The sequence below is a fragment of the Pteronotus mesoamericanus genome, unplaced genomic scaffold, assembly GCF_021234165.1.
Source record: "Pteronotus mesoamericanus isolate MK-2021 breed Mesoamerican mustached bat unplaced genomic scaffold, CSHL_Meso_final contig_116, whole genome shotgun sequence".
NCBI classification, from domain to species: domain Eukaryota; kingdom Metazoa; phylum Chordata; class Mammalia; order Chiroptera; family Mormoopidae; genus Pteronotus; species Pteronotus mesoamericanus.
Window position 1 is genome coordinate 37,880,166 of NW_026555027.1, and position 27,698 is coordinate 37,907,863.

A 27,698-nucleotide genomic window follows, 5' to 3' on the forward strand; every position below is an offset into this window, starting at 1 on the left:
CCAGTCGCCCAGCTCTCTGTTTTTTTATAGTACCCAATTCAGAATGTGTCTCTCCTTTATAAAATTCATTCTTAGAGGCATCAGCACAAACACAAACCCTGTAAGAAGCTGCTCGCAACACTCCTTTACTGAGGTCCTTTTATTCCTACACTTGAGATTCTCAGACCCTGCTGTGCCAAGATAAATAAACCCAGCTTTGTGAGTGTGGGTGTGTTTCTGGTGGTCTTTGGTTGTTTCTGGTAGTATAATGATGGTGATGGTGATGGTGATGGTGATGGTGATGGTGATGGTGATGATGGAGGCAGTCGTGGAGGTCATGATGGTGGGATGGAGGTGATAGTAGTGATAGTGATGGAAGTGCTGATGATGATAGTGGTAGAAGTGGTGGTGGCGTTGGTGGTGGTGGAGGCAGAGAAGATTGTGGTGGACGTGGTAGTGGTTGTGATGGTGGTGACCGTGATGGAGGTAGAGATGGTGGTAGTAACGGTGATGGTAGGTACAGGCAGAGGTGGTGGCGGTAGATGTGGGAGGCAGTGGTGACGTTGGTATTGGTGATGATGGTAGAAGTGGTGTTGATGCAGGTGGAGGTGAGGTGGTGGTGGTGGTGGTAGTGGTGGTTATGTTGGTGGAGGTGGTTGGGGTGGTGGCGGTAGAGGTGGAGGTAGTGATGGTGGTGGTACAGGTGGAGGGTGTGGTTATGAAGGTGGAGGTAGAGGTGGTAGTCTTGGGTGGAGAGCGAGGTGGTGGTGATCATGGTGGATGTAGAGATGGTGGTGAAGGTAATGGTAGAGGCAGTGGTGGATGTGGCAGTGATAGAAGTAGTAGTGCATGGCTGAGTTTTTAACTCTCATAGTATCTGGACCCCAGGACACCAGAGAGAATGTTATATATTTTTTATATATACACACACACACACACACACACACACAAAATATATACAACAATATTATAATAAGTCCTATCACTTCCAGTAAAAGGCACTATAGTAGAGTAGAAAGAAAATACATTAGAAATTGGGAACTATAGGTTCACGTGTTGGTTTTGCCATTAGTTTACTTCATTACCTTAAGCTAATCACTCTTCCTCTCAGGACTTTATTTAATTCATCCACCACATAAAGGAGTTTACTGGATTAATTCCTAAAGGAACTTCTCACATTATATAGCTTTCTGTGTCTGCTTTTTCCAAGTTATCAGAGTCAGAGGCCTAGATGATATCATATATTGTCTAGGTTCACTGACTATTTTTGTAAATAAAGTTTTACTGGAACGTAGTTGCATTTTGCTTACATATTGCCTGTTGCTGCTTTCACATTGCAATGACAGCTGAGTGGTTACAATAGATACTGTATGACCCACAAAGCTTAAAATATTTATTACTGGTGTTTTACAGAAAAAGTGTGCTGAACCCTGGTCTACATATGTTAAACAGGAGTTTGGCATGTTTAAGACATTTTATTAGCAGAGGATACACTGCTCGAGGTAGGGATTTTAGTCTATTTTGTTCATTAGCGTATCTTAAGTGCCTATGACAGTGCCAAGTACCTACCAGGTACTGAATAAATGTTTATTAAAGAATGAGTGCATGAGAATGAATGAACAAATGAACGAATGGACTGTAGTCTCTGCAAGCCTGAGATATTTATTCATCAGTACCCTTCTTGCCATGGTATGGCTTCTGTTTGCTGTGAAATTTAAATCAGGAGGGAAGTCTATATATTATATCCATTTACAATGTTTTCATATAGCTTGTCCAGCTATATACAGTTCCAACTGCTTAACCTGAAGTGCATTTTAGCATGAATTTTAAATACAGTACAACAGCTTATAAAATCTGATTCCACTTAAAATACAAGGATGGATTAATAAAAGTAGACTGCCATATATCTTGAAAAACACTCCTTTTTTGGTTCAGAAGAAAATAGAATCTAGTAAAAATGGAAAACAGTCACCAAATATCACCTTCGTACTAGTACCCATTGTTTTCAGACTTCAAAAAGTAAGGTTTGCGGATCTTTGCTTTGTGTCAGCTAACAGAACAAAAGTTCCCAGCAATGTACCAAAAGTCAAAAACTTAGGTTTATGTAGCTTTGTTTTTGCTTTATATATTGGCACATCCAGTAAACTTATTTTCAGAAAATTTATTCTTTTTTTTGGTTAGATAAACAAAAATGGCTATTGTGTTACATATAGTTTTTCATTTTGCTTTACGTATTTTATTTTGTTTATTTGTTTGCTGTGCATGTCATCAAAGATGGTGTGGTTGATAAATGGCTACTGACCAAAGGATACAGCTTTTGGAATCACAGGCATTGTTCAAATTCCCAGTCCTATAAATTCACTAGCTCTACAGTTCTACATAAGTGACTTAACCTTCCTCTGCCTTAGCTTTCTATTCTTTTAATGTGGATAATAAAATTACTTTATATAATTATTCAGGCAATAAACAACATTACATATATTAAAAAGTCTAACACCTTTCTCTGCACACAGTGTACACTCATATATGACATAAATTAATATATCTACCTTGTTATATATTTAAGTGATAATATTGGCACTTACATAATTTATTGAAGCATTTATAGCATGACTATGAGAACACTGGTTGCAAACATGAAAAATAAACTGTTGTAAAGTATTGTCCAACTTGAGTCATTTTTACTTCAGAATTAATTTTAGTTTTTTGTAGGGTCAGCAACACCCAAAACATTTTTCCAATTTTAAGTCTATTTTTTCCATAAAAAGAAAGTCTGTTGCACTGTTTCACCAATATTCCTCCCCTAATAATAATACCAGAGAGATTTTATGTTCCTCCCTTTTAAAGAAGTCATAAAGAGTCAGCATTGATTCAGGAGCTTTCCTAAATAAAACCACTCATTCCCAACTGGGTATAGAGTGGATGCTCTATGTACCAATTGCCGGTATAGAGTAGCAAAAATGTTCTTTTATTTCATTTAAAAGCATTCTGTAAAAGTCTGAGTGATATTCAGAAGATAATTCTTCTTGTCAGTATTAAAAACATCAGTGTCATCGTGAAACTAGGGACCACTTTATTTTGAAATTTCATTCCCAAAATATCTGAGTGCCTACTATGGGTATAAGATTGTATTAAGAGCAGTGGGAGATATAAGAACAAATAATATAAATTTCTGGAAGGCTAGCTCTCTCTTCCTGTCTGTTTTTACTCCTTGCTTAATACTAGATCCAGCTTGATTGTCACAAATTACACAGAGCTTACATTTTGTTTTATATCTGTGTTTTAGATGTCTATAAAAAACCTTAAGTATGCCTCTCTAACTATCTCAATGACATTTGCTGATGTTAGCTTATTGATTTCAGTTTCTTAGAAGACCTGAAACATAGTCTAAAAAAACAACTTTAAGCTCTTCTGTGAATTCGGGAAGTATGCTCAGTACTTCTTCTTGTGTCAAAATTCTGTTCTTTCTGACCCATTCTATTTGCCAAGTTGTTAAGGAGAATTATAGTAACAGGAAATAGAGGAAAATTTGTCATGGATCAAAAGAAATTTTAAGAGTATCACAGAATCGTGGACTTTTAGAAAAGCAGATGATACATATTGAGTATTCCAAGTGCCTGATATTTACCTTGAATTCTGGAAGAGATGCAAAACTTCTTCCTTCTCCCACTCTCCTCATCCCACCAATAAACTGTGAGGTGTTAAAATCCTCACCTCCAATGCCACGGTAATAAGAGTTGGGACCTTCGGGAGGTGATTAGGTCATTCGCATCATGAACAGAACTAATGTTGTTGTAAAGGGCTGAAGAGCCCAGAGTTCTCCTCTTCCACCACATGAGGACACAACTGGAAGATGGCTTTCCATAAATCAAGAAGCAGACTCTAACAAGACACCGAATTATTTGGTGCTTTGATCTTGGACTTCCCAGCCTCTGAGACTGTGGGAAATAGATTCCATTGTTTATAAACCACACAATCTATGGTATGTTTGTTACAGCATCTTGCATTGACTAAGATATAGTTTTTGCTCCCTTAATCATCTCTATATCATTGATAATTCATCCTTTTATGGCTTACTTCTTTCCTGCTTCACCCAATACTCTGGTCAGTATATTCAAGGTCTGAGAGCCTGGCTGACATAGACAGAAGGTTAGGAAGCGGTGGGAAATTTTTAACATTCACATATTAACTATTTTTAAAATCTTTATTACATCAAGATTTTTTTTAAATTCCCAGTATTATTGTTGTTATGTCTGGGTGTGGGCAGATTTTTCCACAGGTACATACCTTTCAAATTCTGTTAAAACTCACCCACCCCACAACTAGACTTTAACTTCATGTGTCATTATGAACAGCAGAAATATTGAATTTCATATAATCCCTAAACACACCATGTATTTACTGATTTCAATGCTTTTACATGCTAGTTCTTTGGTTTTAGTAAGACCTTCTCTCTCATGTGCCTTGATGACTATCCATGTACAATTTAACACCAACCCAATCTGAAACTTTCACCAGCCCTCTTAAGCCAAGTTTCTCTCTGTTCTCTGGTTTCACTACACTGTGTGCATATCACAAACAATGTTTTTCATATCATATATGGAATTACTTAAAGGTTGAAATATGTACATATAATCTGTATGCACAATTTTATTAATCCAGACTTTTGACTGCAAGAGATAGAAATCCAATTCTAATACAGTAACTACCAGGAGTGTTTCACTAACTGAAAGATCCTGGATTATGTGATCTCAGATTAGTAACTTCAAAGCAAAGGAAAGCTTTTTTCCCAAACATCTACAGATTAATCCCTCTATGAGTCATAGACTCATCTATGAATTTATCACTATGGCAAGGGTTATAATTATTTCAATCTAAGTCGAATACCTGTCACTGTGGGCTCAGAGAACATTGGTTTTATGACCATTGGCCTGCCAGGAACAAAAGATGAGGGGAAGTTGTGCAAGGAGAAAGTATGCTGATGCTAAGAAAAAGAAGAAATACAGCTATGTGACAGGCAGCTAAAAACCAGAGCAACTACAGTTTGCTACTCCAATTTGGCACTGTATTTGGCACTTGATAGGTGCTAAATAAATATTGAATTAATATACTCTAGTTGTTCCCCTCAGTTCTAATAATATTCTCAGATCTAGCAACAGATTTATCAACACATTGCATTTCTAAAGACAATTATTACCCATAGTAACTCACTCAAATTTCATATTAAATTCTAATACTTAACCAACTTACATGTTTCTCATATTTCCAACTTACAACATTGGAAATCTAATAGTTGTGTCACTTAAAAAATAATTTAAAAATCCTACAAATGAGCAATAGGCCTTCCCAAGTTTTAAATTCACATAAAAATACCACATTAGCATACATATTTATGCTCACATTTATATTTATGCACAAACATATACATACATTTATATTTATGTACACATGTATATGCACATATAAAAAGTCATTCCTCATATCAGAGAAATAAGTCTTAATGTAGAGTCGCCAAGCTATACTTGATGAAATGCATTTTGCATCTGTCCTGCAACTACTTACTAAAAATGTTTCTGTATTTTATTTCATACACATGACAAACAGGTGTTTTATCAGGCAAAATTTCAGTTTAAAGAAGAGGTTTCTCCTGTTTGAGATATTTTAGACACAGTTTTGTCTAAAGACAAAGAACTAAGTGAGATGAAAACAAAGGAACAATTTAATAATAGATAACAAAGTGATTGGAAGCTTTCACAGCCCTTTGTTCAGATGTCATATTTAGATCAGTTTTTCACTATGGAAGGATATTGTTTTTAGCAATCAAGTTGAAAAAATTTTTGAAGCGCAATCTTTATGTTTTTAAAAACTGTCATTAAAGTAAGTCATTTTCTTTAACTTTGTTGCAGAAAAAGAAGCCATTAGCCTTAAAATACCCTCTCACTTTTAATAAAAACACAGGATTGATGCATAATAAGTGCAAATAAAAGCATAATCTCTCACAGTAACATTTGACAGTCTTTCATTCTCCTTTCATTACCTCTTATTCTTGCACTTATTCTCAGCAACATCAGAAACACAGAAATTGTGTAGAGCAGATATTTTGTCTAAACTTGTCAAAAATAAGCAACAGACACAGTTATATACAAATAAAGCCATTACTGAATCTGCAGGAGCTAAATTAACTATACAAGGTGTTGATTAATTTTACATTTCTAACAATTCAGTCATCATTTTCTTGAAAGTGGACACCTACATGAGGAAAAGGAATGTAGCCACATGCAACTGTTAGGTACAAAAATATTCTTAATATACAAATGCAAAATGTTTTTGGATAACATTTATATTTTCCATTAGCATCTGGCTCCTTTTTCAATAAAGTTCAGTCTTTGTGGCAGACTTTCTTTCAGAAATGTGAAGACTTCCTTGCCGTGAGCTTTTCAAATGTTCAAAATGCCAACTGTGATTCAAATGATTTATAAGGTCATCACCCAAGAAGAGCTATGTATGCTGAATTTCCAAGTAGCCAAACAGAATAAAAATATAAAGAGATGTGTGTATGTGTGTGCATGCACTCACGCATGTGTGCACGTTCACACACATATTTGGGAAAGTATCTTCTAGAATAGATAGTGAGACAAAGTAGTAATAAATAATGGAAGTGAAATGTAGAATATAAAAATGGAATTTCAGCTTCTTAACATTCCTTTAGCTTTCATAGCATACAACAACTGTCTTTCATGCGGTAGGTACTCAACAATAATTTGTTTGAATTGATTTGACAGCCTAAGTAAATATGGGTCAGTATATAGAGTAAAATACCCTAACTCTTCAGAAAAGGACAACATATCTACTTTCTATTCAATAATACTGTAAACAATCATTTCTTTAGTACTTACTATCAACCAAACAGCGGGATATATGCATGGTTAATCTGACTCTACCTTTAGAGCCATCTTATATGATAGTCACTATTTCTGTCCTAATTCACAGATGAGGGAAGGTAATCACAGAGTTCTGAGCAACTCTCACTTGCTATGACTTCCTCCTAGCATTCTTTCCCTAGTTACATGGCTGTCTCCTTCTCCTCTAATCAGTTTAAATGCTACCTCCTCACAAAGACCTTCACTGATCACCCTTACCCCACATAGTTACATGCCATCTCATTTCCTCATAGCACTTTTTCTAACATGTTGTCATTGGTTTGTTTGTTTGTTTATTTATTTATCCATGATCTATCTTCCCATTAGCATGGCCATTCCACGAGGGCAATTGATGACAAGAGGAAATGGTATATATATATATATATATATATATATACACACACACACACACACACACACACACATACACACACACAAACACACACACATATTATATACACAACATTATATATATGTAATGAATTAATAAATTTCTCAAATGTCACAGAACTAATTAGAGTGAAGGAGGAATTCCAACACATACTTGACTCCAGACCTGAGCTGTTGGATTCCCAGCAATGTTACCTATTAATTTGTTCATTCTTTCCTTTTTTATTGAGTTTCTACCACATTCCAATCACTTTTCTGAGCAGTGAGAAAGAAATGGTGAGCAAAGAGAAAAAAAATCTTCACTGACAGTGTAATGGGTATAAAAACTCAAATAACAAACAGGGGCTGAGTGGTAAGTGCTATAATCAAGGGAATACATGAGAGGCAGGTGGCCAAGTATGAGGAAAGGGAGTAGCCAGGAGATGTTTCCTAGAAGAAATAATGTTTAAAAAAAGCTGAAAAGTAAGTAGAAGTCAACCACTTGAATGCACGGCTAGTAACAGCATGGAGGAGAGAGTAGAATTTTCTAAGCAGAAATGTCATCAGCTGAGTCTTAACATTGCCAAGTAAAGGAACAGCAGAAAATAAAGCCAGTAAGCAAGGGCCAGGTCACAAAGGGTATTGTAAATAAATTAAGTAATTCGGAATTTAGGCTAAGAAAAATGGGACACTACTGAAAGAGAAAACATAATTATATATAATGGCTTTGAGAGATAGAATGGCATATATAACATGGAGGCTGGAGGCAGAAAGGGATATTACAGTAGTCTGGTTTAGAAATAGTAGGCAACTATAAATGGGTAATAGCAGAAGAGACAGAAAAAGATAAGCATGATGAAGAAAGGTTATAGGGATATTTAGGGGAAAGAATGAACAGGACTTGATTTATTTTTATAAAGAAGGAGTGAGGAGGAAAGGAAAGAGTAAATATAACTTAGAAGTTTATGGCTTGAGCAACCAGATGTCAATACTGAGATAGGAAAAATAGAAAGAACACTAAGTTCCACTGGCACCATGGAATAGCAATCTGGAAATGGCATTGTGGGAGGCAATAAGTCCATGAGGAACATGTTGAGTTTGAGACATGTCTTACACTTCCAAATTGAGAGAGACATTATGAAGTTGTATAGAGTTCTGAAGCTGTAGATTTTGTTTTCATCGGTATCTAGATGTTGTTGAAGGCATGCAAAGGATGTGATGGTGTAAGGAAGGCAATATAATGAGACAGCTAAAGAACAATATTCAACGGCAATGTGGAGAATTAGCAGCTTTAAAAAAGACTAAGAAGATCCATCCAGAGAACAGGAGAAAATCAGGAAGTGCCACAGATGTCAAAGAGAAAGAGAGAGAGAGATGGAGAGAGTGAAGATTTTCAAATGAAGAGAGTCTAACAAGCCTGAATGAGTTGTAAAGTGTATGTGGACTGACTGTGGACCCAATTTTGACAGAAATAAGGCAGAGGCAAAAAGTCATTGATAATCCAGGACTGAATGGCCAATGAGTTAAAGCCAGGGTGATAATAGGACATATAAAGGAGATGCTAACTGTGATTGTAGTGCTTAAAGACTTCACTGAATAGCATGTGGGTATTCATGGATGACAATAATGTAGAGACTAGAGAGTATGACCAGAGGTATGAGCCTTACAGGGTGGGAGTTTTCACTTGGGCGCAGGAGTAATGGTGTGCACAGCAATGTGCGATAAAGATTAGCAAATTGGCCTCTCACCCTAGAAAACACTCGGTTGGCCTTGAAAAAGTGTTTCTGCCACATGGAACTACACAAGATCCTGTTTCATTGCAAGATACAATTTATTCAACTTCAGAAGTTGTGTAATGTTCTGAAAAATTTTTATGTATTTTTTATATCAGGAAAATAGATATGTGATTACTGCTTAAAATATTTCATAAAAAGCTCCCACACATCTCATTGCTCCAAATAAGAACAGTTATAAATGGATGCACTTATTGTCAATTATATAAATTTTAATAGCTCCAACTTATGGAAGTAATAAAAAAAACTCTTAACTGATTTCTCTGAGTTCTGAATGTATGTCTTAGTGCTTTCCAAAACACCCAATTAATTAATTCCACCATGGCAAATAAAAGGATAGCCCCTCTGGTCTTGGCAGGTTTCACTGCACATATTCTGATACTGAGAATGGGATTCATATTAGTCTTTTAATCCACTAAGTGGGCATGCGTCTTGGAAATGATAAAGATCTCAGCTTTTTAACCTTTCACGAAGCCCTATTCATCTCTTCCAGGACTAGCACCCATTCATCTTTCAATCAACATCTTTAGAAGAGAATTCTATGTTCAATCATAGATGATAATTGTTAATAATCAAGTGTTTTAAATTATCTCTTTAGGAGTGGCCTTTTCCACATAACTCTTTTTAAGCTTGATCTCTATAAACACAATTTTTAAATAAATTAACTTTTATGTTTTCATAAGGTAAAGAATTTCAAGGTCATAGATTTTTCTTCAGAATTCAAGTAAAAACAGAAACTTTAACTCACATATATTAAAACAGAGTTTATAGTTACAATTGATAACATATGAGTGAGTTATTTTTTTCTACCACACTCCCATGGCAATAGGAGATAAGGATTTGGATTGGGAAGTGCCAAAAACAGAAAGAAATAAGATCTAGCACCTCACAGAACTTTCTCTACAGTTCTTAGGAAAAGGAGCCCCACAGCATAACAGAGAAGAGTTTGAGTAAATAATGTGTTTTCTACACATCATTGACTAAAAATCTTAGGCAAGTGGTGACCATATTCTAGTTAGAGCTTACTTTAGGGTTTTTCTAAAACAAGCAGTGACATTCTAGGATGCCAAGAGGCCTATAGACCAGTCAGACAGTTATTCTGCCACCTCTCCTGGTTGTCTACTTCTAATTCCACCTACACTCCCTCTTGCTGGGCCCTTGCTACTTGACACCTGTTTAATGTTGCCATGTGCCCAGTCCCAAGGGAGACAATGACTGCTCCCTGATCTCCAAGCTTCTCTTACATTTCGAGGTGCCCATAGGATAAAGCTCAAACCAATGAAGCATAAATAAAAGTTTCCTCAGGGAATTTGGTGACTTTTTTGATTGCCTGCTGAGAGAAGATAGTTGTGATTGGCTGATCTCCCTCTGTTTCTGTCAAGGTGAACATAAAAATTAGCACATAGCAGCCATCTTGTGGTCACGAGATAGCAAATACAGAATGAAAAATCAACACAGTCAGATGGCAGAGCAGAAAAGGAGAAAGCATCCTGGTCTCCGATCATAACTTGAGCAACAGTACCAATATCAGAAAAACTCACCAACTTCAGAAATTTTATGTTTTATGAGAATAAATGCCTGCTGGTGTAGGTCTTTTAGGTAGATTTTTCTATTATTTGAAGCTAAATGCATTCACAAGTTACTTAACTTTTATTACTTTCTCATGTTGACCACCTCAATTTTAACACTCTACTTGTTAGATTGGCTTTTTCTATGTTTCCTTTTCAACTATCTAAGCAGATCCGGCCTTTTCCAAACCAACAAACACCCTTTGGAGAATGGCACTGAGGACCGCTTCCTCCAGCTTTAAAGCTGTTCCAGCCCTTTTCTCTCCCAGTATGTAAGTTGTTGAGGGTGGTGAACAGAGTCACAGTTCCCTACTTCATCTAATGGGGGTTCAGTGGTCAGGTCCCACATTGAACAGTCAGCTAGAACAATATGGGAATAGAAAGTTCTTGCAGAAACTTTGAAAACATATTCCACAGGTTGCTTTGTGTAGTATAGACATTTTAATGATGTTAATTCTTCTTATCCATGAACATCGTATATGCCTCCACTTATTTGTATCTTCTTCGGTTTCTTTCTTCCGTGTCTTATCTTTTACATCCCTGGTTAAATTTTTTCCTAGTTACTTTATTTTATTTTTGAAGCAATTGTTAATGGGATTATTTTCTTAGTTCCCCTTTCTGACAGTTCATTATTGGTGTATAAAAATGCAACTGATTTCTGGATATTTACTTTGTGTCCTGCTCTTTTACTAAATTAATTTATCAGTGCTACTAGTTTTTTGGCAGAATCTTTAGAGTTATTGATACACAGTATCATGTCATCTGCAAATAATTACAGTTTTACTTATTCATTTCCAATTTGGATGGCTACAACTTATAGTACAATGTTGAGCAAGAGTAGTGAAAACAGCCCTGACAGGGTGGCTTAGTTTGGTCTGAGTGCCGTCCATACACCAAAAGGTTGCGGGTTCCATCCCCAGTCAGGGCACATGTGGGAAGCAACAAACCAATGGATGTTATTCTCATAACAATATTCCTTTCACATTGATGTTTCTCTCTCTCTGCCTTCCTCTCTCTCTAAAATCAATATATAGATTATCAAGTAAGGATTTTTTTAAAAGGGAGGTGAAAGCAGACATCCTTGTCTTGTTCCCAAACTTAATGGAAATGCTTGTCATCTTTGCCCTTTAAGTATGATATTGCCTGTGGGTTGATCATATAGGGCCTTCATTAAGTTGAGATATGCTCCCTCTATTCCTACTTTGCTGAGAGGTTTTATCGTAAATGGGGTGCTGGATTTTATCAAATACTTTTCCTGAATCTATTGATATGATCATGTGGTTTCTATCTTTCATTTTATTTATGTGATGTATCACATTTATTGATATGAGATATTGTACCAACCTTGCATCCCTGGAATAAATTTTACTTATCATGGTGTATGATCTTTTTAATGTATTTCTGGCACTTGTATAAAAACAGCCACATATAGATCAATGGAACAGAATAGAGAGCCCAGAAATAAACTGACACATTTATGGTCAATTAATATTCTACAGAGGAGGCAAGAACATACAATGGGGTAAAGCAGTCTATTCAATAAATGGTGTTTGGAAAATTGGACAGATATGTACAAAGAAAAAAAAACAAAAGAAACTAAAGCATCTTTTTACACAATACACAAGAATAAACTCAGCATGGATTAAAGATGTAAATGTTATACTCAAAACCATAAAAACCATAGAAGAAAACATAAGCAGTAAAATATCAGACATTTCTTGTAGCAATAATTTTCTGATATATCTCATCAGGCATTGGAAACAAACAAAAAAAAGAAACAAATGGGCCTATGCCAAACTAAAATGTTTTTGCACAGCAAAGGAAACCATCAACAAAATGAAAAAACGACCCACTGAATGGGAGAACATATTTGCCAATGATACATCTGATAAAGGGTTAATACCCAAATGTATAAAGAACTTATAAATCTCAACACACACATACACACAACACACACAAAAAACAAGCAATCCAATTAAAAAATCGGCAAAGGACCTAAATAGACACTTCTCCAAAGAGGACATACAGATGGCCAATAGACATATGAAAAAGATGCTCAATGTCACTAATAATCAGAGAAATACAAATTAAAACCACAATGAGATGGTACCTCACACCATCAGAATGGCTATCATCAACTAATCAATAAACAAGTGTTGGGAAGGATGTGGAGAAAAGGGGAATACCTGTGCACTGTTAGTGGGAATACAGATTGATGCAGCCACCAAGAAAAGCAGTATGGAGTTACCTCAAAAAATTAAAAATAGAACTGCCTTATGACCCAGCAATTCCCCTTCTGGGAACATATCCAAAGAAACCCAAAATACAAATTCAAAAGCGTATAAGCACCATTATGTTCATTGCAGCATTATTTACAATAGCCAAGATTTGGAAACAGCCCAAATGTCCACCAGTAGATGAGTGGATAAAGAAACATGGCACATTTATGCAATGGAATAGTGTTCAGCCATTAAAAAAAAAAGGAAGGAAATCTTCCCTTTTGTGATAACATGCGTGGACCTAGAGAGCATTACACTGTGAAATAAGTCATTCAGAGAAAGACAAATACTATATGATTTCATTCATATGTAGAATCTAATGAACAAAAGGAAAATAAAGCAAAATAGAGATAGACTCATAGACAGAGAGACGGCTGACAGCTATGGGGTGGGGGCTTTAGGACTGGATAGGTGGGATGGAGGATGAAGCCAAACAGGGAGAAAAAACTCGTGGACTCAGATGACAATGGCGGTGATGATGGGAGGAGGTGGAGGTTGGGGTAGGTAGAGGAGCCGATAGAGGGGATAAATGGTGATGGAAGAGACTTGATTTGGGGTGGTAGACACACAGTACAGCGTAGAGGTGATGTGCTGTGGAATAGTGCACCTGAAACCTGTATGATTTTATTAACCAGTGTCACCCCAATGCATTCAATAAAAGGGGAAAAAAGAAAACATATTCCATTCAATAAACATTACATTCAATATGAATTGAAATATATAAGCATTACATACAACTGAAAACATTCCATTCCATTTGCAATAATGTAAAATGTATTATTCAGTGAAAGCTACACTCAAATACTGGTGTAGCTTAGTAAAAACAATAGTTAACAGAGCCATTATAAGTTTATATTTTTTCCAAGAGAGAAGAAAAATCATTTCTTATAAATTCAGACTTAGAAGGAACCTCAGGCCTCTGAAGGAGAATTTGATCAAAGAAGTAAGGTTGGTCTCTCCCTTGACAGAACCAAATGGGAGAGAGCCTTATCATGAGGGGAACTGGCTTCATTAAGGCAGAAGGTGAAAAGCAGTCTTCAGAGGTTCCAGAGACCATGTGTACAGTGCAGAGAGGAGGAACCCATGCAGGGGAAATTGTAGCAGGAGAGAGCATCGTGGAGCAGGATGTCTTCAGCTTAGGTTAGGGTACAAGGGAGCTGATTAACAAGACCCAGGATGTCATTTGAGGTCTCAGGATATTAAGAGCCTGAAGGTGATATGCTTGGAGCAAGAAAGGAGGCCCTTCTCCTACTCTCTAAGACTGGTGAAGGCCTTGTTCAAAAATCTTAAAAATGGAATATGATCTTTTCTCTTGTGTCCCCAGTGCCTAGTATACACGCAATCACTGTGGTAAACTGAAATGAGCTTTCCTTAGAAATAGTGCCTTTAAATTGTAATTATTTATATTGCACATTTATACCCTTTTTTCAGGGTGAAACAGTTTTATAAGTGCTATGTCCTAGTTTTGTTTTTCCCCACCAGGTAGATACCTAGAGAGCACATCTACTATTGAGAATGAGATGAGTCTTCACCAGATAAGTGCCTACAGTGTCTTATAATTTAATCTCTTTTATTTTAATTAATTTATATTTTATACATTAATATCCTTTTATTTGGGGGTAAATTCTTACTAGGAGTAACAACTTATAACAACTACTAAAAATTGAATCTCTGTTTTCAATATACTGTTATTTCTACATACATAAATATAATCTAATCCCCACTTTATTTCTATAAGCCAAATATAATTATTTAAATATTATAGCTCAGGGAACTAAAGATCAAAATTGTTAAGTGGCTTGCCCGAGGACACAGAAAATAACGTAGTACATAGTAGAGTACAGCGTCCCTAACTTAGTTCCGCCCCTTCCTCTGAATGTGTCTTGAACTCCAGTTAATGACTCTCCAAAGAGCTATCTAAATTATTGTTGTTTAAACATAATTTTGCTGCATCTGATATTTCTAGAAATAAGTGAGTTGTCAAGGAAGATTCTTTCAAGGAATAACCTACACTCAACTATTTTCAGTTTTTCATATTTCTACTATTCAGCTTCCATTTCAACATTCTCACTAGTCTTATAATTGACATCCAGATTGGCAAATTTGATGGGATCTTTTTCTTTCTAGTATTTGAAATTTCCAATTCTTCTTCATTTTAAAAAAAAATTTCTCTTCTTACTGGCATAATCCAGACACACCTCTGTGATCTGTTCCAGACCCATCTATCAAACTGCTTCCCCAGCAACTGTAGTGGTTCCACAGGTATTTCCACTTTAACATGCTCAAAGGTTTTCTTCCTGTGCTCGTAAACTTAATGACCAGTGCCACCATAAAATATGTAAATAAACAAATAAGCTATAAAATTACATTGATAAGGAGACAAAGATAAATGATAAAAACATTATTTCCCCACTGTAATGTATTCTGAGTTTTCTATTTTCTTCTTCTATCTGCCAATTCTCTACCTTCCCACTGAAATGGAAATGAACTCTAAAAATCTCCAAACTGAGAAAATATTATTTTCCCCCATAATAAGTAGCCCTGCTCAGACTATTTCCATTCTACCTTTAAAAATAAATATCCACCCCGAGAGAGCATAGTTCTCAATAGTTAAAGAAAAAAATTTTGTCAAATTTACTGAAGGTATTGGATCAGCCAAAAGAGTTAACAAATGAAGTTTAAAGGTGAGGTACTAGAGCAGAGCCAGGTAGCTAAGGGAGCCACAGCCCAGCTCCTGCCAGGTGCACAGGGATCGTGAAGGGGCAGGAGGGTCCAGCAGGCTCAGGTCAGGACCGAGACCAACTGGCAGGGAGAAAGGAACCCAGGCAATGTGATTGGGTAACTGGAAATAGAGAGGATAACTAGAGCTAGAAAATGTATCCAGGAAAAAATATATAAGCAATTGTTGAATTATAATAGCCAAAATTAACATTATTACAAAGCTTTGAGTTAGAAGCCAATCCTTAATGGTGTGAAGTAGCATAGCATAGAGAGAAGGCAAAACTGGGTTTTTTTCCTACTCTGCCTCTTAGTAGATGAGTGACATTGAATCTGTCTCAAACTCACTGATCTCATTTTCTTACTTGTAAAGTGCAAATAATAATATGTATCTTACAGGTTACATAAAAACTAAATATATAATATATAGCATATATATGTATGTATCTGCATATATATATATATATGTTTATGCTTCCTCTTACGATCAGCAGTATTAATGGTCTTGGACTTGCAACAGAAAATTAGAAGTACTTGCTTTGAACTGGGATAAAACAGTAGAAATGAGAACACATATAGATATAGTTGAATCTGCTGTCTATACTTTGAAGTTATTTTACTAGCCTTCTACAATTGCTTTTGTTAGTAAATGCTTATTTAGCTTACATTAACTGATTAAAATTCAATAAATATGCTTGACAATTAAGACCCTACTTTTCTTTCATATGCTGGGAAAAATAGAAAAAAAAATGTGTGCTTGAGATTCATAAACAGAATAACTATACTTCTAAATATTTTCTTCTAATATAGTCAAAATTTTCCTCTCACAAAATTTGTATAGACTTATCCTAACTACCAGGTTGGGATTCTATGAGGCTGAGCTTAAGGCAACAGGGTTCCTAAGACCCAAGGCAAGCAAAACCAAAATAGTGTGGATAGAATTTAAAAAGAATCCAGAATCCAAGGAGGTCCCAAGGTAAGTATGGAAGACTAAAATAAGAGCCAGAGATCAAAGAAAAATCTAAATTCTGATGGATCTGAAAAAGCATATGGAGTTGATCTCCTACACTCATGGTCATTATGATTTGCTTTCATATCTAGGTATATCTTCTTGTGGGTAGGTGTTGATTTAGCTAAATAGTTAGGATCAAAATATAAAGGTATAAAATAAGTGTCATAGACAAATGTACTTTTATAAATGAAGGCTCAATACATGTAGTCTTGACATTTCATTTCCTCATAAAAGTAGCCAGAACTTCTTGGAAACATGTCTGATTCCAGACCTATAAGATGAACATAGAACACATTGTTATACCTAAAATTAAGGAAGCTATAAAAGATTATTGATGCAAATCAAAAAGACTCAGGAGTAGACTCCCACTGGCAGCAAATACGAAAATTTGTACATCCATAAGGATAATAATTGCAATGAATTGGCATACATCAAATATGTATAAATCTGTAAGTTCATAATGTTTTTTTAAAGAGAAAAAGTTTCACATTTTCTTTCCAGATAATGCTAGGAAACATCCTCATAATTTTAAAAGGTGGCAAATAAAAGAAAACAATTAAGTATTATTATAGGAAATCTTCCTCTTTAGGTAATCAAACAGTAGATGAAGGGAATTTTTTGTTTACAAAACCATTTTAACTAAAAAATGAAGAAGCAATAAAATATCATACTATTGCAACCATCCTGAATTGATGAATCTAGACCATGACAACCAATTGCCGTTAACATCACAAAAGGAGAGACAACCAGGCATTGTGTGATAGCCTGACAGAAGCACACAACACCACAGATGGTTAGTCTTACTAAAAAATCAAACCTGATTCTGGCCAAGCCTGTAGAGCTAATGACAAATTTAGAGAAAATACAAATGGCGAAGAAATGCTTTAAACACACCACAGGAATGCAATCCACAAATCCAAATTGGGAAACTCTATAGGACAAATAACGTGGTTTCTTCAACAAATAAATTGGTGGAAATAAGGGGATGAGAGAGAAACTACATATTTAAAAGACACAAAATATAACAACTAATTCAATTTATGAAACTTATTTCAATTCGATTGAAGAAAACTGTAAAAATGATGAAATCAGAACATTGACTTTCACAACATGATTTTAAGAAAAATTGTACTTGTGAGTGACCATGGTTTTATATCTTTTTGTTTGTTTGGTTTTTTTTTTTTGCAAAGGAGAGCTTACCCTTTAAATGTTCATACTGAAATATTTATATTAAATGATACGGTGTCTGAAATTTGTTTCATAACACTCCAGGTGGTGAGGAGGAAGTGATTAGAAGTGTAGCTAGAACAAAATTGGTCATGCATTCAAAATGGTTGAAATTGAATGACTAACATGAGAGTTAATGACAGTATGCTAGTGTCGCTAATATTTGAAATTTTCCATAGTAAAAAATTAAAGATAGCAAGAACATGTATAAAACATTATATTGGAGTAATTATGGATCAAATGAAAATCAAACTCTTGAAAATAGTTATTTTTCTGTAATATGTTATCTGTGTAATTACCTCTTACCCAAAAGGTTTCTTTTAGAACTTTGACCAAAAAAAATTGGTTGAAATATGTTTTTTAAAATTAAGTAAATATATAAATGTTATAGCATTTACTCTAGTTTCCTATACATTTGATTTTTTTAAACTTTCAGTTCACAATTTGTGGGATATTAGAAAGAAACAATCAAAAGAATTTACAGTGGCACTAAGCATATTGGCCACACAGTAAAGAAAAAAGAAATCAGTAAAAGAAGCATTTAAGAAATTATTTTCTTGCCTGGTCATTATTAGAAAAAAAGATATGTGAGACTAATCAGTGATAATGGCAAGAAAGTAAGAACTCTGAAGAGTAGGTGTTAAAGGAAGTCTGAGATAGAGCTGAAATAACTTTAGTAATTTATGTAGATGATAAAATGAAGCTAAGAATAGGGCGTGTATGTGTAAGAGAGTCAGGTTAATTAGAAGGAGGGGAATGACTTCAGCAGAGCACACTGAGTTCAAAATTAAAAGCAAAAGTAAAGAAAGCAGAAATGTAGATATTTTAGGAGAAGAAATTCTAAAAAAATCAAATATTAAGCTATTAAAAATTTTGAAAGGTGAAAAGAAAAATGCCAAGGAGTCCTATAGCTAAAAAGTTTTAAAGGCTTGATCATGAGCAGATAGCACCTGCTTCTGAGCTCTCTGGGCTGGGGGTGGATGAAAGGGCCAAACTGCCACCGTGCAAATGACTTAACGACCTCTCTGCAGTCAAGATACATTTCCAATACACCTTGGTCTCCCTACAGAAGCATAGAATCCACCAATGGAGGATAGTAAATCTACAAAACATAATGCAATCACTGTCTGAGCCTTCCGGAGTGCATGTTGCAGTTAATGGAAGTATTGATTCAATTGCTCCAGATACTATGCAATTTTTCATTCAACAGAAGGCTGAAAGGTGAGAATTCTAAAGCTCAACAAAATGGATAATACGCATTTTGTCTTGATTGTGCTATGATATAGGAAGAACCTCACCTTGCTCTTCCCACAAACAACACACACACACACACACACACACACACACACACACAGACCCACTTACCCACAGACACTTAACACTGACTAAGCCTTATTCTTTTCATGTTAGTTCTAGATTTAAAGGCTACACAGTTTAGTAGCAAGGAATCCAACCTTTCAATTCAGGCAGACCTCAATTCCTGTCCTACCTTTCCCACCATTAACTGTTGTTATTACAGTCATAATACTTTACCTCTCACCTACTTCACAGGATTAAATAACAATCAATTTAATTTATTGATTAATTTAAGAATTAAATAAAATAACAATTACAGAGTACTTAGTCTAGATTGTGGCACTCAGTGATTTCTGGTGTTGGTGGTTCTTCGCAGGAAGCTGTTACACAGAAAGTGCTTTCAGTCAAACTCAGAAATATGGTAAAGGGTTGCTGAGAAATTCTGAGTAAGAGCAGCTACTGAAGCCAATGTTTTATATCTCATCAACCTCCAATGCCCCTATCATGCTGACATCACTGATGTTGTGTGGAGAAGTCTTGATAGAGATAATATTAAACACATTTTTTGAAGAAGTAAAGATTTGCCTACATGGTATGATTTGGGACTAACACAAACTATCCTCCTGTCAATCAGCCATCTTGCTTGAAATTCTCTTATCAGAGACAAATTTCTTTGGGAAAAGTATCATGAATTTCTCTAAAATATGGATTATAGTGTAACTTAAGTATTTATTTTTAATCCTCAGAACCTAGCACAATGTCAGACAAAGGGTAGGTGGTTAACATTTCATTGGATAAGTTAATATCATCTATATACTATGCCTCAGAAACTGTGTAAGGTAGATAATAGTAAACAAAACAGATGGAGTTACACAGCTTATGATCTAGTGAGTAAAAGAATTAATTCAGTACTGAAGTAATAAAACCATTCAAAAGTTTGGATCATGTGATCTTCAATTTAGTTAATATTTAATAATATATCATTTATAAACATCCTGCTATAGTTTAGGATAACTGTAATAACTACAGTAAAATATATAACAAATATCTAAGCAAAAAGACTCTAAATTTATTTTTCTTGAAGTGGATTTTTTAAATGTCTCACGCTTCCCTCCTCCCATTCCAGTTTTGTTCCATTCAGTCAACAGCTTTAGCAAATTAACCAAATGTGATCATTTTCAGATGTTTTTCAGATTTATTCTTCAATTTTAAGATACAATCTCCTCCAGTACACGTTTACGACTGAGTTGCTTAAGCTGATCTTGGAGAAATGAAAATGGTAGAATTAGGCAGAGATAATAAAAATCATAATGAAACATTAATGGTGGCCTTTCCTCCCCAAAACCATTAAAGGAATTAAAGTCAAAAGAAGGCGCTGTGTAGGGAAAATTGTGAAAATTAATTAAGTGGACCAAAAGATTAAAGAGTGTCTTCAATGAAAGACAACACATGTTTAGAACAAACACAGGGTTAAATTCTGTAGAGTTTCTGCCTTTCAGCTATTTTACAATATTGTACAAATAGACATTAACTTGCAAAAATCTGATAATGATCCAAGTAGTTCTTGGCTACAGGCATATAAATAAATTCTGTCCAGTGGAGCTTCAATTGACTTTCCTGCTCCCACTGTTGAAGAAGCCAGTTTTGCTTCTATTAAGCAAATTTAAATCAGCCTTTCTGATGAGCTTTTACATTAGGTGGCTCTTTAGATTCTTCTTTGTACTGATTAGTTTTAACATCTTTTCTAGTTCCTTCATTAATAGAGTTAAATAAAATGTTTAACATGAATTTATTTTTATATTTATATGAGAGTCATGGTGATAACATCTTTCAAACTTTATCCTGTACTATAGCATGCAAGCCGAGTGAAACACCTCTGCTGGGGTTTTTACAACCCCTTCTTCTTAAGAGAAGAGAAGACTAAGACAAGTTGACCCATAGAAAGTATTCTTTGACCTAATAAAAGGATACTTTCCTATGGACATGGATTTGATAAAGCAATCATTTTACTTCTGTAAAGGAAATCTGAAAGGATATTTCAAAGGTCTTAGAGGAACTATGTCTGGTCTGTAGTAGAAAAATAATAATTAGATTAGCCACAAACCATCACTGGAGGCTCATTCCAGAGGACGATGAGGAACTACATACATATAAGCCAGTAGTTACTTACTATTGTATAGATATATTTGCAGATGTTCATCTAGAGAAATGAATCAAATTCTATTAGTTTACTGACAGAAATTTCACCTAACCAAATGTGCACTTCTCTTACTTCTAGAACTTACAGAGCCTGCATTCTTTTTAGTTACTTTTCATCACATAATAAAGTCTAAAAGTAGAACGTGTCTTTCTTAAATGTGTTCATAATGTTCTTTGATAAATCTATGATAATTTATATTACTGCTAAATTCCCATTATTATGTTGATTATTGCAAAAATTGTACTTGGCAAATTATTTGAGACTGGCTACATGATAGGTCTGAGACGGCAACTCTACCCACAGAAAACAAAGTGTGAAGAGACCAGCGGACACAAGCTCCAGCCCCTGGATGAAATCAACACGCTTGAATTATATAAACATAAGATCAGACTTTTCAACATGGACTGTTACAAGTATAAAGTATGTAGTTTCCAAATGTTAATGTTCTAGGTCTGAAAGTGTTAAATGTTATGAATAAAGAGATGGAGGTAAATATACCTAGAGAGATGTGAAATATGTAATTAGTTAACAAGCCCACTTTTCTCACTGTAGTTAATAGAAGCATAGCCTAACGAAAGGCCTGGAAACCCAGTTTACTCCCATCTGCATCAGATTCTTTATCTATGTAATAAATAATTTCAAAAATGACCTTTTTAGGCATTTAGAAAGTACAGGGGCTAAAGCGTGGTTGGTAGGATAATAATATGGGTGGAAGAATTTATAGTTTTAATTTGAACATTTTACCTAAACTGTCATGTGGTGTGCTTGAGTGTGATATTGTTATGTTACAGGATTATGTGCTTAAGATTTTGTAATAAAATAGGTGCCGGACCCTGCACATATATTTTGAAGTACTTAGCAATTTTCATAAAAGTTCAAAGCAATTAAACAAAAATTTTCAGATAGTAGATTTTTGAAAAAAAAAAAACAAAAGAAATCCTTGAACTCAAACCTACCCAGGAAAAAAAGTAAAATATGATTCTTTTTTATTATTTTAATCAGTTTTTAAAATCAAGCACAAGTCAAGATAAATCATAGAAAGCTTAGCAAAGCTCTCTGGGGCTTGAATACATGGTATAACATTGGCGCAAAGGTGTCAAAGAATGGAGTAGGAAAGATGTGAGCTCAGTGTTGCCCAGGTTGGATTTGAGATGGAAATATCATCAGACATGTGAAAACATAGACCCAGAACCCAAGAGAGATGTCAGGGCAGAGACATTAAAATGAGTTCCGAAGCCTGGAAAGGGAAGCAAATAAGAGTGAACACTGAAGAAAACATAAAATAAGACAGTGAACAGCAGTGGATGTGCCATCCAAAAAGAAAAGGGCTGAGAAATAGAAGGAGAGCTACTACACAATTCTCCAAAGCCAAGAGAAAGCTGCCAGGCCAGGACCATGGAGAGTGAAGGCAGAGTTCCATCTATGCGCCACTGAAACCTGGCAGACAAGTTTCCAAAAGCACGTGATAATGGAGATCTTTTATTCCCAAATAGAATTTGTCACTCCAGTTCTCTCTTCCTGAAAGTTAAAGATAGTAAGTCTGCATTTTTTTTTTGAAAAACCAGAGGATGTAACACATTTTTCTAATTTGGGCAAAATGTGTGAATACCCTGCTATTTCCTACCACACATCAACCTGGGAACACCTAAAAAAAATTAAAAAGTTTCCTTTCTCTCTGTTGTTTTTGTTTTAGTATTTTTTAGAGATTTCAATTAGAAAATAGGTAATTAAGACTGGAATTTAAAGAACTGCAAGAACTATGCAGCTAGAGTCATTTGAATTTAAAAATAAGAAATTTGTCTGTAAAACAGACCTATAGAGTGTGTGTGTGTGTGTGGGGGGGGGGGTGTGTGTGTGTGTGTGTGTGTGTGTTCACTCCAGGTTCATTTGTGGCTGGCAAATAATGAAAGAAAACTAATCATAGAATAAATGTTAAAAGAGGCAGAAAACGTAAATTTTTTAAAAACTGTTCTTGTAGTTATTGCTGGGGAGAAAAGAGAAGCCGTTTAAAAAAAAAAATCCCAAAGGCTGCTTTCCTCCACAGCTCAGTGGTACAGAGGGGTAGTTAGCAGCCCTAAATAAAATAAAATCCCAGAGTTTAGTCAGGCTACCTGTAGACATTTACAAAGCATTATTTAAACAGACAGCTGGCTCTTGTGCTAGCTACTTAGCTGCTGTTTATTCCCAGAATCTTCTTCCCTTGGCCAGGCCCCCGTATCATCCACATACTGCTCACGCATAATCATTCTCTGGGAAACTCCACAGTGGAGAGCTGGAAAAGAGAGGCTTGGGGGAACAGCGCTCTCCCGATTTGACAAATGCCCTTTTGTGTCCATCTGCACACCGTTCGGTAACATACACAGACACTAAATTGTGCCAAAGTGTCTTGACAAAGCTGCAGGGCACACAGGTGCTTTTTCTTTTCTTTCTGTTTACACCGGGGTGGACGGGAGGATAAGAGGTAGGGAGCTGTGATGCGGTGCCCCAAGTACCATTGTTAGAATGCTTCCCAAATAGGAAATGAATAAACATCACTGGAGAAAGGATTTCTAAAGCCATTGTGCTCATTAAAAAGATATACAAAGAACCAGAAGGGAAAAATAACAAACCAGCATTCAATTCATTTTCAAATCCCTCTGAGTGATTAAAATGTTGTGTTTTGTTTTTTTTTTAAAGTCCCATCATATCTTTAAATACAGAACTAACTCCCCTGCCTCTGGCTGTCTAACTTTCCCTAAATTTGGGCCGCACGGCAGCCTTCATAGGCAAGGCCGTTCCGATGCAGGAAGGCGGGACAGAAAGAAAGAGCCCTGACAGCAGCAAAAGCCTTTCGGTGAAAAAGAGTGTAAGTGCGTTGTGCGGAATTCTGCCTTTTCTTGACATCCCTGTACATGATCCTTCACATCCACAGCACTCCATTAGTATGAATACTAAATGTTAAGCTTTTTTAAAATTCTAATATCATATTTGAATTTAAGACAGTGTCGTACCACAACACTGAGAGGAAAAATCAAACCTACTTGATATTCTCTCAGAACAAATGTGAAATATCAGCACGATATGATTTTTTTGATTTTTCAGTTCTTTTTCTTTTTTAATTCATTTTATTCAGGTAACATTGGTTAAAACTATATGTAAGTTTCAGGTATACAATTTTATAATTCAACATCTGTATATTGCATTGTGTGTTCACCACACAAAATCCAGTCTCCTTCCATCACCATATATTTGACCTCCTTTACCCTTTTTGACCTCTTCCCACCCTCTTCCCCTCTGGTAACCCGCCATACTGCTGTCTGTGTCTATGAGTCTGTTTTATTTGTTTGTTGCTTTCTGCTTTATGTCTCACATATGAGTTAAATCATATGGTTCTTGTTCTTTTCCATATGACTTATTTCACTTAGCATGCTACTCTTAAGATCCATCCATGTTTAAATTCAAATGTTGAGCATGGTTTCATCAACAGTTAAGCATCTTATAGACTGTTTCACACCAACAATGCTGAGACTATGTCTAAGCATATGGCAGTACCACTAAGAAGTGCAGTCCCAGTTCTCTACCTTTTCTGCCCGAGACAACAGATGATACCACATTCCCTATGTGTACATCTCTCTTCCTCCTAATCCTTGCTAAGACCACTTGACTACCGCATTTCTTGTGTGCCTCATTTTCCTGTGTGCCTACCTGATCCTTGTTTTAGAAAGAAAAATACAGGCCTTAAATTCCAAAAGCCATAGGTTATACTCTCAGTACTACCACTTAAAACATCTGCTGCTGATCTTTCAACATGTACACTCCATCATCTATTCTCCTGTAAAATCAAAGCCCAGGAATTCTTTAGGAATGAGCATAAGCCAGACTCCCTGGCCACTCAAACATCACCTCTACTTTCTCAAGTGCTGATGATCTGAGAAATTCTTCTATGACCTTCCACTTTGGTCCTTACTAAGGGGCCCTTGCCTCCATGCTATGGAGGTCCCTAGCAGGCATGTTCAAGAGAAATAAAAACAATAAATCTTTTACTACAGCATTAAATTATAAACTGAAGAAAGGGTTGGCATCTGTTCTGTTGTCTGGCGTACTGTTCATGCAGTACTTACTGTACATCAGCCACTTTATGTATATTGTCTTAGGGGGTGTCCTATTATTATCCCTATTCTGTGGATGAGAAAATGTGGGCACTGAGAATTTACATAACTTATCTAATGTTAGGAGGCTCCCCAGGTCTCACCCCTGACCACAGGAGGTGGAAGGAAGCAGCAGTGATAGCTTGGCAGAAGCCCTGGGTAGGTATGGGCCCCTCTTATGAGCATATGTTCACGATATAGTCTTTCCTATACGACAGCCTTCAGCCCCTACTTGGATGTCTGGCCCTGGCCTTAAGAACCAAAAGTGCCGAGCTGCCTCTACAGCCATCAATTCTCCAGGTGATGTGGGCACTGAGAAATAACAAGGAGCCAACACAGGTGACTATGCTATTCACCTGGCTTTTATTAATGCAAGTTCACTCAGCTTTTATTAATACAGACTTAATCCAAATCTAAACTAACCTAATAACAACACTGACCACTCAAAAATCATCAGCAACAATATTACATGAGAGAATTGGGGGACAACAAACCGGAGTCCCAGAGTCTCAGTCTGCAGGTCTGGGAGACAGCATGTTGGGCAAGGGAGTTGTCAGCATCTTTCAAGGAGGAATCTCTGAAGCCAAGTGGACAGCAGGACAGACAAAGGCCTCAGTCCAGCAGGGCAGAGCCTCTGGCAGCTGGTGCCAAGGGAAATTAACGTGGCATGGAACAACGTCTTGGTGTGTGGCGCTTGGCTGCCTCAGCAATGGTCTGGAGCCTGCTTCAGTTATACCCTTGAAAGTGGTGCACTCTACTCTTTTGGGACTCTTGATAAGTGTCTTGGCACCCCTGATGACAAGTGGGGAATTTCCCCAGGAACCTATCTGTGGGTGGTCCTGCTCTACAAATATGGCTGTTCTGGTCACATATGCAGATATCTTAGGTGGTTCTCCTTGCCAGAGGTGTCTAGTGTGACTTAGGTAGTTTCCCTCTTGAACCAAAATATCATTGCTGACTGACAGCCATCTTGGTTGACATGAGTGACTCCATTTTGTTTTATAGTCCTCATCTTGACTGGACCAATGCCATTTTATTGGTCCTGCTCTCCACAGCCACACAGCTAGACAGCAGCTGCAACAGCCACTCTTCCAGAGCCAAATCTTCTCAGTGGCTGGCTCAGTGGGAACCCCAGCAAGAAGAAGATTTCTGGCTTCTTCACCAACAACCTGAAATGCCAGCTTATACTCCTGAAGACTCTGCAGACAAATCCACATGTCAAACTTCTACTTGATGCCATGAAATACTTAGGTTGTATTATTGACAAAGAAAGACACTTTTCTTGTGAAAATTGTAATGGAAATGTAGCTGGAGGTGCTGATGCTTCAATGTCTCAGACTGTTCTGTGTGAGAATAACATCCGTAATCAGGGCCATATTAACCGAGTGGTCATCCACGAGCTCATTCATGCATTTGGTCATTGTTGTGTCCATGTCGACTGGTTCAGCAGTGTCAGACATCTGACCTGCTAAGAAGTTTGAGCTGCTAACCTTAGTAGAGACTATTCAGTATTCAGGTTACATGTTGGATTAAAACACCATCAGGGGATAGTGATTCTCTCGAAGGAAAAGTTACCTAGTATTGGTCAAGTGCAAAAGATGACAGTTGCAGAACTTGTATGAGAGACAGAGCCATTCTTTCTATCTTGGTTAGGAATATAAGCAAAGAAATAGCTGAAAAGGCTGTTGGTGAAGTTTTTGAATCTTGTTACAATGATCATGAACCTTTTGGAAAGATCCTATATAACAAGACTTATGCTCATAAAGTCTATCAAAACTGTGATGAGTATTATTCAAATACATGAAGACAATGACATTTTATATTACAGAGCTTCGGTGAATTTGGAGAAAATATGGTTCTCAAGTGCACAAATGTGTAAAACATAAATGATCAATTAAATACAGATAAAATAGAAGATGCTGATTTAGTATATGATCAGAAAAAATAACTCTGGTGAAAAATGAAACTACCTTAAACTCCAAGGCAAAAAAAAATGTATCTTTATAGTTAACCATTTGGTAAATAAGACAAATAAATTGCATATTTGTATTTTCAAAAAAATAATAAAATAAAATAAAATAGCCTAGTTCAGGATTCAAAAGCAGATAGTGTGACTCCAGAGCCTGAATCTTTTTTTTATCACCACCCTCTACCAACTCAAAATAATAATACTGGGCTGACTAAGAAGAAATGCCCTTTCCTGGTATACA

At 36.1% G+C, this 27,698-nt stretch overlaps 1 protein-coding gene across 1 annotated transcript; it reads left to right on the forward strand.

Annotated features, from left to right (window-relative positions):
• The first annotated feature begins 327 nt into the window (after positions 1-327).
• On the forward strand, positions 328-27,292 carry LOC129072294 (mitochondrial inner membrane protease ATP23 homolog). The gene is given in 4 exon segments (XM_054575732.1): positions 328-496; positions 582-779; positions 26,584-27,031; positions 27,097-27,292. Coding segments are annotated over 4 exon segments (1,011 nt in total).
• Positions 27,293-27,698: the final 406 nt, after the last annotated feature.